Source organism: Haliotis cracherodii, unplaced genomic scaffold, assembly GCF_022045235.1.
Source record: "Haliotis cracherodii isolate W230 unplaced genomic scaffold, xgHalCrac1.p SCAF_6, whole genome shotgun sequence".
In the NCBI taxonomy this organism is placed as follows: domain Eukaryota; kingdom Metazoa; phylum Mollusca; class Gastropoda; order Lepetellida; family Haliotidae; genus Haliotis; species Haliotis cracherodii.
In genome coordinates this window covers 1459511-1473069 of record NW_027266319.1, presented here as the reverse complement: position 1 = coordinate 1473069, position 13559 = coordinate 1459511, and the positions used below count along the sequence as shown (strand labels likewise).

The following is a 13559-nucleotide window of genomic DNA, read 5'->3' as shown; positions in this document are numbered from 1 at the left end:
GAAAACATGGAAACTTTCCCCGTGAATATGTCAACGACTATCTACTCCCAATATGTATAAAACATGGACACTTTCCCCGTGAATACGTCAACGACTGTCTACTATCAATATGTATAAAACATGGACACTTTCCCCTTGAATATGTCAATGACTATTTACCCTCAACATGTATAAAACATGGCCACTTTCCCCGTGATTACGTCAACGACTATCTACTCTCAATATGTAGAAAACATGGACACTTTCCCCGTGAATATGTCAACGACTGTTTACTTTCAACATCTATAAAACATGGAAACTTTCCCCGTGAATACGTCAACAACTATCTACTCTCAATATGTATAAAACATGGACACTTTCCCCGTGAATACGTCAACGACTATCTACTCTCAATATGTAGAAAACATGGAAACTTTCCCCGTGAATACGTCAACAACTATCTACTCTCAATATGTAGAAAACATGGAAACTTTCCCCGTGAATACGTCAACAACTATCTACTCTCAATATGTATAAAACATGGACACTTTCCCCGTGAATACGTCAACGACTATCTACTCTCAATATGTAGAAAACATGGAAACTTTCACCGTGAATACGTCAACAACTATCTACTCTCAATATGTAGAAAACATGGAAACTTTCCCCGTGGATACGTCAACGACTATCTACTCTCAATATGTATAAAACATGGAAACTTTCCCCGTGAATATGTCAACTACGATCTACTCTCAATATGTATAAAACATGGACACTTTCCCCTTGAATATGTCAATGACTATTTACCCTCAACATGTATAAAACATGGACACTTTCACCGTGAATATGTCAACGACTATCTACTCTCAATATGTAGAAAACATGGAAACTTTCCCCGTGAATACGTCAACGACTATCTACTCTCAATATGTATAACACAATGAAACTTTCCCCGTGAATACGTCACCGACTGTCTACTCTCAATATGTATAAAACATGGACACTCTCCCCGTGAATATGTCAAGGGCTATCAACTCTCAATATGTATAAAACATGGAAACACTACACCTACTGGCAACTCTACAATACACCCACTGGCAACTCTACACTACACCCACTGGCAACTCTACACTACACCCACTGGCAACTCTACACCCACTGGCAACTCTACACTACACCCACTGTCAACTCTACACAACACCAACTGGCAACTCTACACCCACTGGCAACTCTACACTACACCCTCTTTCAACTCTACACTACACCCACTGGCAACTCTACACTACACCCACTGGCAACTCTACACTACACCCACTGGCAACTCTACACTACACCCACTGTCAACTCTACACTACACCCACTGTCAACTCTACACTACACCCTCTGTCAACTCTACACTACACCCACTGTCAACTCTACACTACACCCACTGTCAACTCTACACTACACCCACTGGCAACTCTACACTACACCCACTGTCAACTCTACACTACACCCACTGTCAACTCTACACTACACCCTCTGTCAACTCTACACTACACCAACTAGCAACTCTACACCCACTGGCAACTCTACACTACACCCTCTGTCAACTCTACACTACACCCACTGTCAACTCTACACAACACCAACTGGCAACTCTACACCCACTGGCAACTCTACACTACACCCTCTGTCAACTCTACACTACACCCACTGTCAACTCTACACTACACCCACTGGCAACTCTACACTACACCCACTGGCAACTCTACACTACACCCACTGGCAACTCTACACTACACCCACTGTCAACTCTACACTACACCCACTGTCAACTCTACACAACACCCACTGGCAACTCTACACTACACCCACAGGCAACTCTACACTACACCCACAGGCAACTCTACACTACACCCACTGTCAACTCTACACTACACCCACTGTCAACTCTACACTACACCCACTGTCAACTCTACACAACACCAACTGGCAACTCTACACCCACTGGCAACTCTACACTACACCCTCTGTCAACTCTACACTACACCCACTGTCAACTCTACACTACACCCACTGGCAACTCTACACTACACCCACTGGCAACTCTACACTACACCCACTGGCAACTCTACACTACACCCACTGGCAACTCTACACTACACCCACTGTCAACTCTACACAACACCCACTGGCAACTCTACACAACACCCACTGGCAACTCTACACTACACCCACTGGCAACTCTACACTACACCCACTGGCAACTCTACACCCACTGGCAACTCTACACTACACCCTCTTTCAACTCTACACTACACCCTCTGTCAACTCTACACTACACCCACTGTCAACTCTACACTACACCCACTGTCAACTCTACACTACACCCACTGGCAACTCTACACTACACCCACTGGCAACTCTACACCCACTGGCAACTCTACACTACACCCACTGTCAACTCTACACAACACCAACTGGCAACTCTACACCCACTGGCAACTCTACACTACACCCTCTTTCAACTCTACACTACACCCACTGGCAACTCTACACTACACCCACTGGCAACTCTACACTACACCCTCTTTCAACTCTACACTACACCCTCTGTCAACTCTACACTACACCCACTGTCAACTCTACACTACACCCACTGGCAACTCTACACTACACCCACTGGCAACTCTACACTACACCCACTGGCAACTCTACACTACACCCTCTTTCAACTCTACACTACACCCACTGTCAACTCTACACTACACCCACTGTCAACTCTACACTACACCCACTGGCAACTCTACACTACACCCACTGGCAACTCTACACTACACCCACTGGCAACTCTACACCCACTGGCAACTCTACACTACACCCACTGTCAACTCTACACAACACCAACTGGCAACTCTACACCCACTGGCAACTCTACACTACACCCTCTTTCAACTCTACACTACACCCACTGGCAACTCTACACTACACCCACTGGCAACTCTACACTACACCCTCTTTCAACTCTACACTACACCCTCTGTCAACTCTACACTACACCCACTGTCAACTCTACACTACACCTACTGGCAACTCTACACTACACCCACTGGCAACTCTACACTACACCCACTGGCAACTCTACACTACACCCACTGTCAACTCTACACTACACCTACTGGCAACTCTACACTACACCCTCTGTCAACTCTACACTACACCCACTGTCAACTCTACACAACACCCACTGGCAACTCTACACTACACCTACTGGCAACTCTACACTACACCCACTGGCAACTCTACACTACACCCACTGTCAAATCTACACTACACCCTCTTTCAACTCTACACTACACCCTCTGTCAACTCTACACTACACCCACTGTCAACTCTACACTACACCCACTGGCAACTCTACACTACACCCACTGGCAACTCTACACTACACCCACTGGCAACTCTACACTACACCCACTGGCAACTCTACACTACACCCACTGGCAACTCTACACTACACCCACTGCCAACTCTGATCAGTGTGTGCGAAGTGTGTACTGAGTCCTGTTTAGTGTACTGACATGGCACGTGTGATAACGCCGCAGTCGTGGTACCGCCTGTTGTTGAAACCCGGCGCCCCCATGCTGGGTGCAATCGTATTACCTTTGACCTTTGAACTTATTGTGAGAGTGCGGATTCTGAAACCAAAGAATGTATGTGTGTTAGATCCCTGAAGAACCGAAGGAAATGCACGTGTATGTGTGCACAAGGAGGCGTGTGACATGTTTCGCACGTGAATGTGTTTGCGTTGATGCTACAAGGTATACTAACACGTTTTAACCTGCATCAGCAACTGCCAACTGTTGGGCTGAGGATAAACTCAGAAGAGAATGTACATTCGTCTTGGTATTGGATCCCAAAGCTCCATACAAAGACAGATAGATTGCAGGGACCAGCAAATTTGTTGAAACGACCCAAGTTTAATTATGTCAAAACAATGTCAATTTTTTAATTTTCTAACTGTGTACACCGCTATCCCACATGACAAACCTTAGGAAAAACTGCGTTCCTTGATCCATGGGGCTTTTGTTACAAAACGTGGTGACCACAGATACATTTAAATATCAATCTTCAGAGGTTCTAGTCAATTTGCCAAAAATGAAAGAAAAAACTGGTCATATTAGTAGTAGTAATAGTAGTAGAAGTAGTAGTAATAGTAGTACTAGTAGTAGTAGTAGTGTGTCTGTGTGTGCGCGCGTGTGTGTGTGTGTGTGCGTGTGTGTGTCTGTGTGTGCGTGTGTGTGTGTGTGCGCGCGCGTGTGTCTGTGTGTGTAATTATTCATGTGAGTTTCTGTATATCTATGCGTATAATACATGTGCGTGTGTTTGTTTGGTGATATGAGGGGACCTTGTGACAGAGGTGCGGGATTCCGCAAAGTTATCTTGTAGATAGGAGAATCTGTCCTCGAGATAACAAGCACACAGCTCCACCTGGCGCCCAGCTTCACGACAACGGAGAAACTGTTTCAAAATGGCCTCAGCTTCCTGTCGCGTGTTTATGTTGTTGATGTCGGTGTTGTCGGCGGTGAAAGGGGCCCCGACGTTGTTTGACGATGCCAAATATTTCGGGGCCTCTTCGTTCACAGACTACCTTTCCAAGGCAGGACTCAGCTCCATGCTGAAACAGCCAGGTAACTCCACACAGCCGCAAGGACCTTCTGCAATACACGCTGTATGACATCAGTCAGAAAATAACTATCTTAGATTCTGTGGATACTATCTTACATGCGTTAAATAACTATTATAATGCACGCTGTGGATCCAATATTACATGAGTTAGATCCGTACTGTAATGCATACCATAGATCCTATATTACATGAGTTAGATCCCTACTCTAATGCATACCGTGGATGCTATATTATAAGAGTTAGATCCCTACTTAAGGCATACTGTGGATATTTTATTACATGAGTTAGATCCCTACTATACTGCATACTGTGGATCCTATATCACATGACTTAGATCCCTACTATAAGGCAGACTGTGGATCCTATATTACATGAGTTAGATCCCTACTTTAAGGGAGACCGTGGATCCTATATTACATGAGTTAGATCCCTACTTTAAGGCAGACCATGGATCCTATATTACATGAGTTAGATCCCTACTTTAAGGCAGACTGTTGATCCTATATTACATGAGTTAGATCCCTACTCTAATGCATACTGTGGATCCTATATCACATGAGTTAGATCCCTAGTATACAGCATACCGTGGATCCTATATCACATGAGTTAGATCACTACTCTAATGCATACTGTGTATCCTATATTACATGAGTTAGATTCCTACTATACAGCATACCGTGGACCCTATATTACATGAGTTAGATCCCTACTATACAGCATACCATAGATCCTATATTACATGAGTTAGATCCCTACTTTAAGGCAGACCGTGGATCCTATATTACATGAGTTAGATCCCTACTTTAAGGCAGACCGTGGATCCTATATTACATGAGATAGATCCCTAAATAGAAGTCCACCTACGCTGATGTCCTCACTGAGGCCCACCTTACCCTATGTCCTCACTAAAGTCCACCTACCCCTACGTCCTCACAGAACCCCCCTACATTTATGTCCTCACAGAAGCCCACCTACCCGTTTATGTCCAAAAAGAAGTCCACCCACCCGTATATCCATATAGGTGTCACCCCGTCTATGTCCATATGGTAGTCCCCCCCGCATGTTCAAAAGCTATAACAATAATAATGATACGGTTGACCAACTAGGAAACATGAGCCTCTTTGCGCCTGTCCAGACGGCCTTCCAGTCCCTGCCCGCTGCCGTGAACCAGAGTCTGGCGAATGACCCGGCCTTCCTGAAGAACCTCATGTCCTACCACATCGTCACCGAAACCGTGGTCTCAGCGTCCTTCGTCGACGAGGAGTTGCTTCCCACTGTTGCTGGAGCCGCCGTTCGCATCAACAAGTACAATAACAGTGGAAAGGAGATTGTGAGTATCAAGCCTTGTACAATAACAGTGGCTAGGAGATTGTGAGTATCAAGCCTTGTACAATAACAGTGGCAAGGAGATTGTGAGTATCAAGCCTTGTACAATAACAGTGGCAAAGAGATTGTGAGTATCAAGCCTTAAAAAATAACAGTGTCAAGGAGATTGTGAGTATCAAGCCTTGTACAATAACAGTGGCTAGGAGATTGTGAGTATCAAGCCTTGTACAATAACAGTGGAAAGGAGATTGTGAGTATCAAGCCTTGTACAATAACAGTGGCAAAGAGATTGTGAGTATCAAGCCTTGTACAATAACAGTGGCAAGGAGATTGTGAGTATCAAGCCTTGTACAATAACAGTAGCAAGGAGGTTGTGAGTACTTCATTCATGTTTACTCTGCTCTAGGGATGCCCACTTTATGCTTGTTTACTCTACTGTGGGGGTGCCTACTTTATGCTTGTTTACTCTACTGTGGGGGTGCCCACTTTATGCTTGTTTACTCTACTGTGGGGGTGCCTTCTTTATGCTTGTTTACTCTACTGTGGGGGTGCCCACTTTATGCTTGTTTACTCTACTGTGGGGGTGCCTTCTTTATGCTTGTTTACTCTGCTCTCGGGATGCCTACTTTATGCTTGTTTATTCTACTGTGGGGGTGCCTACTTTATGCTTGTTTACTCTACTGTGGGGGTGCCCACTTTATGCTTGTTTACACTACTGTTTGGGTGCCCACTTTATGCTTGTTTACTCTACTGGGGGGGTGCCTACTTTATGCTTGTTTACTCTACTGTGGGGGTGCCCACTTTATGCTTGTTTACTCTACTCTGGGGGTGCCTACTTTATGCTTGTTTACTCTACTGTGGGGGTGCCTACTTTATGCTTGTTTACTCTACTGTGGGGGTGCCCACTTTATGCTTGTTTACTCTACTGTGGGGGTGCCTTCTTTATGTTTGTTTACTCTGCTCTAGGGATGCCCACTTTATGCTTGTTTACTCTACTGTGGGGGTGCCCACTTTATGCTTGTTTACTCTACTGTGGGGGTGCCCACTTTATGCTTGTTTACTCTGCTCTAGGGATGCCCACTTTATGCTTGTTTACTCTACTGTGGGGGTGCCCACTTTATGATTGTTTACTCTACTGTGGGGGTGCCTACTTTATGCTTGTTTACACAGGTATCATATTTGTATTTTTGACCATAATTCTGTAGTGTCTCGGCCACTGTTTAAGCCTAGTGACGTTTGATAGCGTTCGTAATATGCTGGTCAAATCCAATTTTCAAATGTACGAGGGTGTTCATTAAAGATTTCCCCTGACCCACTTCCGATGGACCTAGTGGAATGAAACTTGGAAAAGGTATTAGTCTTTCTCCACATAGGAACCACCAAGAGTTACACACTTCTCCCATCGTTTTATGCAACTATGGAGACCTCGCTTGTAAAAGCCGTCATTTTGCGTCTCAAACCAGGACATGACTTCAGAAATCAGTGTTTCATCATCTGTGAAACGTTTTCCCTTCAAAAATGACTTTATGGCTGGAAAGAAGAGGAAGTCAGATGGTGCAAGGTCAGGAGAGTAAGGAGGATGTGGAAGGATTTCATAGCCACAGGACCGCGCTTCTGTCTGGGCAACATAAGAGATGTGTACTGGAGCATTGTCTTGCAGGAGACGGACACCCTTGGTCAGCATGTCACGCCTCTTAAGCTTGATAGCGTCCCGCAATTTTCGCAGCAGTGAAGCATAACAACATGACCTGCAGAGGGTTGGACACGGGTGGTGACTCCACATGCTTCCATTGCATCTGCTGAACTTTAGTCTCAGGATCATAGTGATCGACCCATGTTTCATCCTGTGTGATAAGTCTGTCAAAAAGGTTTGCCTGGTTTTTTTGGCACATGTCCAAAAGATCCTTTGAGCAATTGATTCGTTCCTGCTTTTGGAAAGGTGTGAGCAACCTGGGAATCCATCGTGCAGACACCTTATGCATGTTCAAATTGTCATGGATGATTTTTTCCACAAACCCTACACTGCTCTTGACATCTTGTGCTAACTGGCGAACAGTTATACGTCGCTCTGCCAAAATGGCGGTCTCCACTTGATGGATAGTGTCCTCATCAATGGCTGAATGGGGGCGACCAGGAATGGCAGCTGTTTCCACAGATGTCCGACCACACTTGAACTGGCGATGCCAGTGTTTAACAACGTCATATGATGGGGCATCTTCCCCATAAGTTGCTTTCATTTCATCGAAAGTTTCTTTTGGTGTGCGACCTTTCAAATATAAAAACCTAATCACTGCTCGGTATTCTACTGGCTCCATTGTCACACCCTACTCGATCATAACCCCTGTAAAAGTGGTAAGATTAATAGTTCGGTGCTGCAAATTCAGACATAACCCATAGATACATGTATCATTACACATGTGAAATTTCAACCAAATATGATAACCCTAAGTGGTTTAGGGGAAATCTTTAATAAACACCCCTGGTATGCTATATTTTGCCCTGCAGTTTAGGTGTGCTATACGCTTTCTATGGCTGTTGTATCAGCATAGATCGATGGGGAAAACATTATAGAAACACATAAAGTGCCATTATTTGCTTAAAGGCTGTTTCTTGAACTGAATACGACAAACCATTGAAAACAATGGACTCTTCATTCAATATTTTCGCTAACCCCAAAGAGTTCGTGTTTAATTTTGTCACAGTAGAATAGAGATACAATTAGGTACCTCGTTAAATCAAACATTCCAAATTCAATTACGTTCATCTTATTAGATAGAAATAAGTACCCTGGACCCAATCGACATCATAGCTTTTCGGTTTGAGATGGGCTTGACTGACGCTCACAGTAACCGTCGGGTCAAATATTCTTTCGCGATTGAAACAAGCAAAGTTGTCACCTGGGCTCGACTCGCCATGTGTCATCTCACATACAACTGCGAACTTGTAGCATGAGGACATCCCTTACCTTGTGTACAGGGTGTCAGTTAAAAGTTAAAGTTTCAATTATTCTCCTGATTAGAGGCCGCGAACTCGCGTTCTGAAGATGCATTTTAAGTAGCTGCTAATTTCAATGAAGCTCATGAACGAGAGAAATTATGTGAAACAGTTTGTGAGATGGTGACTTTACTTCCGGAAGGAGAGGGTAGGGAAGCCTGGTGGTTAAAGCGTTCGCTCGTCACGCCGAAGACCCGTGTTCGATTCCCCTCATGGGTACAATATGTGAAGCCCATTTCTGGGTTCCCCCGCCGTGATATTCCAGGAATATTGCTGAAAGCGGCGATTAGGAAAGAAGCATCGTCCCGGGGCAAGGGAGTTAACTGACTCTAAAAGTGCAGTTTCCATGGTTGCCGAACTAGGCTGAAATTTCTGGGCTCGATCGTAGTGGCTATTATGAGTTATGTCCCTTCTATACCCTCCTATGACCAATCAGATTCCACCTCTCATATAACTTGCATTTGCATCAAACAAAATGGCGGCGGCAAGCAAGACCATCTGATCGATGATCAAGATATAGATTGTAATAAAACGGTTCTTACAGTGTGAAGTGCATCAAATCACGTGAGCACGTTGATTAAAAACATGAATAATTTTGGAAAATATGTGTCGACAGGCAGTGAACGGTACACCTTTAGCAAACCTGCATTCGACCTAAATCTGCACATTGAAATCCATGTTGTTTACGAACCGGAGGTCGATTTCGCGATTTTGATATGGCTATGCATAGAGTCGTTAGTCAAGCATACATATAACTCCATAATTGCAGGCTAGTTCTGCAAGGGTGGAAACTGTGGAGACTTTTACAGTCAGTTAACTCCCTTGACTCAGGAAGATGAGAATGAAGAGACACTGGATGGTCGAGGAGGAAGCTCATCTCTGTTTAAACCTTCCTTCTGACAGACGACGGTGTCCGGCAGCCCCGTGCTCCTCGTGGACATGCCCTGCAGCAACGGCATGTTGTTTATGATGAGGAAAGTTATCTACCCTGTGCCTACCGGAAGTGCTTTCGACTATGTGGCCGAAAGTGACAATTTCAGCAGCCTCCTCTTTGCCATCACCAAGGCCGGCTTGTCCCAGTTGTTTACAGGTGATTAGCGTATTTTGCGAGTCAAAACACATCTGTGACGTCATTCTGTTGTTTGAGCGCTACATTACTTTTAGGGAATGGGGAGTTGATTGTGTTCTCTGCCGCTGTTGCACGTGCTCCGTCGCGAGCTGATCTTTACAGTGCATGTTTATTGCTCTTGTGTTGTCAGTGTAAGAATGGAGATGTGTTTTATGTAGGGGAATATCCTCGTAACTCTCCATTCCTTAAAAATGTTTGACCTCGGCTCCATTATTTGTAAGGAATTGAGAGTGACTCTGACTAAAGCGCCGCGATTCGCTGTGCAGAATTGCGTCCCTTGGGCACGCCAGAAACCTATGATTGTTGGTTCGAATCCCGGTTCGCCCTGATTATGTTTCTAGGTTTGTCAGCACCATACCCGTGCTCGTGGATTTCACCGAAGTGGTAAACGTCTGAGACCTGCATCACTTCGGGTTTTCCTCCCACATTAAGCTGACACGCCGTGATATAACTGGAATACTGTTAAAAGCGGCGTAAAACCCAACTCACTCACACACCACTACTTTACGTGTCTGTTGTTGAATCAAGGTTACTTAACAACATCCTGATGTGTGTCTGTCCTCAGCTGACAAGCAGACGGTGTTTGCCCCTGACGATGCCGCCTTTGCTCGCCTACCCCCCGGAGTCATGGATACCCTGCTGGATGACATCCCCCGACTGCAGGGTACGTTAGCTGTGACCACACCAACCATTTGACCAGTTTTTATCCCCCCTACCCCCACAAGAATATCAAATGGTCGGTCCCTACCAGAGCTGGGCACCGCAATAGCGCACGGTCGATCTGCAAGCAAAGATGTAAAGATATCTGCCAACAAACACGGAATAGAAATTTAGAATTCTAAGCTGGAATATGTTTGCTCTGTCAAGGAATATTTTAATTATGAACATCTGACTAATTGTATTGATATAGCCATCTATCAAACAACACTTGTTAGGTTTAGCTGTTCTAGTCATAATCTATTGGTAGAGGCAGGTAGGCATTATTTAATACCAAGGCCAGAACGTCTTTGTCCGTTTTGTATTGTGCCATATATAGAAACTGAATTCCACTTTTGTCTCGAGTGTCCATTCTATTCGAATTTAAGGGAACAGGTACTTCCTAAATATTTTTGCATAAGTCCAACTCTGGATAAACTAAAACAATTATATAGCTGCAACCTCTATGTTATAAGAAGATTTGCAAAGTATGTATTTCTCGCTCTTCTCTTCTTAAAGATGTGCCTGTTATGTAGCACTATGCCATTGTAACAATGTGAGACTGGTTGTTGCCAGTGTGTGTAACATGTGTTGGGACCCGATCCACAGGGCGTTTGTGGGTTATTATCGGCCTCAATAACCTTTTGTACATCCTTCTCAGCACTCTGATGAGTGTTGACCGCTTGCTCGTGGCTCGCGGGCGCTTTTGTGAATCGGTTCCCTGATGTAATAATCAGCGCTCTCTGTAAATGTGAACTGACTAATCAAATGTACCTTGTATAATGGGCCGGTGGCCCCTTTACGGAATAAACTCATTCATTCATTCTACATACCTCCATCTGATGCTTGGTCATGAAGTCACAAGAAATGGGCTTCCCACATTGGATCCATATCGAGAATCGAACCCGGGTCTTCGGCGTGACGAGCGAACGCTTTAACCGCTAGGCTACCCGACCGCCCGCTGGGTCGTGAAGCCCAAACAATTCCATGTCAGGTTGTCCATAGCAACAGTTCTGAACTCACCCTGTACTAGGTTACCGCAGCTACACAATATCTCTCTGTGAATACATTAAACAGTGCTAGGAACAGCTCAAACTAGATAATCCTATTTGTGCCAGTGAGGACAGTTAAATTCAAATATCACAGAATCAAAGAATCAAGATTCGTCTGAGATCATTTCAGTAATTGCCAGTCTCTTAACAGGCGTGCTGCGACACCACGTGGTGAACTCCGGGACCCTCTACAGTGCTGGGCTCTATGCTGGTCAGGTGCTGAACTCCTTACAGGGCACGCTACAGATAGGAGCCGGTAGGTATAACTGATATATAGCCTGGAGGTGAATTCCTTACAGGGCACGCTACAGATAAGAGCCGGTAGGTATAACTGATATATAGCCTGGAGGTGAACTCCTTACAGGGCACGCTACAGATAGGAATAACGGATATATAGCCTGGAGGAGAACTCCTTACAGGGCATGCTGCAGATAGGAGCCGGTAGGTATAACTGATATATAGCCTGGAGGTGAACTCCTTACAGGGCACGCTACAGATAGGAGCCGGTAGGTATAACTGATTTACAGCCTGGTGGGGAACTCCTTACAGGGCAGGCTACAGATAGGACCAAATAATACCAAATTAATTCTTTCTCTTTGACAGGCGGCTTGACAGTGAATGGATCCAACATCACTACAGCGGATGTCACTGTGACCAATGGCGTTCTCCACACGATCGACTCAGTGCTGTTCTCCGCCTAGATCCCCACCTTGATCCCCGCCTAGATCCACACCTAGATCCATGCCTATACCTACGCCAGATCCCTACCTAGATACCCTGCCTGGATACCCCGTCTAGATACCCTGCCAGGATACCCCGCCTAGATTCATGCCTAGATCCCAACCTAGATCTCACCTAGATCCACGCCTGGATCCCCACCCTGATCTCCGGCTAGATACCCTGCCAGGATACCCCGCCTAGATCCCATCGTATAGTCTATAGGTCGGCGCTAGGCCCCAGAGCTCAGTAGGAATGTCCGTGCATGTAGCCTGAGTGACATGTTCACAAACAGCTGGATATGGTGTCGCCCTTGCCAGCCAGAACAATATGTACTCTGCATCTAGAATTAGTAGAATAAATGTTTACAGTCAGAAAGTGTTCTGTCTGATGTCGGAAGGTGTTCACACTGGTGTCGAAAAGTGTTCACACTGGTGTCACGCCTGGGTACCAAGTAAGGACAAAATTACATTGTAAAACACATTTTGTCATGGGACGGGTCAACGCTCATCTGACTCGTGTGTTGTCCCCTGAAGTTCAACTTGGAGGTGTGGAGGTGCAAGTGCAGATTGTTCGGAATTGTGGAACCATCAAAGATGCTAGGGCCCAAATGTGAAGTTAGAGATGAGACTTCTTTCTCCAGTACTCTACTTTCTAGGTGAGGTGAAATGGGGTTTAACGTCGCGTTCAAGATTATAGCACTTATATAGCGACGTGCATGCACGTATGTGTGTGCTCATACTACTCAGGACTGATGACGATTTATAGTGTTAGCCCACTGAGATACCATGCCGGAGTTTAAAATAAATACACCACTCAGACACAGCCGACTAGTCCTTGTTTTAGCCCCTCAGTGCCTAGCGCCAGACAGGGTAACAACAACTACCATCTCATAACGCCTTTCGGTGTGACGCGGCCGGGGATCGAACCCAATATCTAAACTTTGTCTGATATGATTGTGGTCTGGGCATTCAATTACAAATACTGTTTCCTCG

At 45.2% G+C, this 13559-nt stretch overlaps 1 protein-coding gene across 1 annotated transcript; it reads left to right on the top strand.

Moving 5' to 3' along the window:
* The first annotated feature begins 4464 nt into the window (after positions 1–4464).
* On the top strand, positions 4465–12942 carry LOC139445816 (transforming growth factor-beta-induced protein ig-h3-like). Its single transcript, XM_071227044.1, has 6 exons — positions 4465–4652; positions 5757–5980; positions 9874–10060; positions 10665–10763; positions 11999–12103; positions 12451–12942. Exons 1-6 carry the CDS (start codon positions 4493–4495, stop codon positions 12546–12548), a joined length of 873 nt encoding a protein of 290 aa, XP_071083145.1. The 5' UTR covers positions 4465–4492; the 3' UTR covers positions 12549–12942.
* Positions 12943–13559: the final 617 nt, after the last annotated feature.

Bases quoted from the DNA above. Each gene is read 5' to 3' on its own strand.
- LOC139445816 (XM_071227044.1), top strand. From the start codon at position 4,493: ATGGCCTCAGCTTCCTGTCGCGTGTTTATGTTGTTGATGTCGGTGTTG. The intron at 10,061-10,664 runs GTGATTAGCGTA...GTCTGTCCTCAG, and splicing joins CTTGTCCCAGTTGTTTACAG to CTGACAAGCAGACGGTGTTT. The intron at 10,764-11,998 runs GTACGTTAGCTG...GTCTCTTAACAG, and splicing joins TGACATCCCCCGACTGCAGG to GCGTGCTGCGACACCACGTG.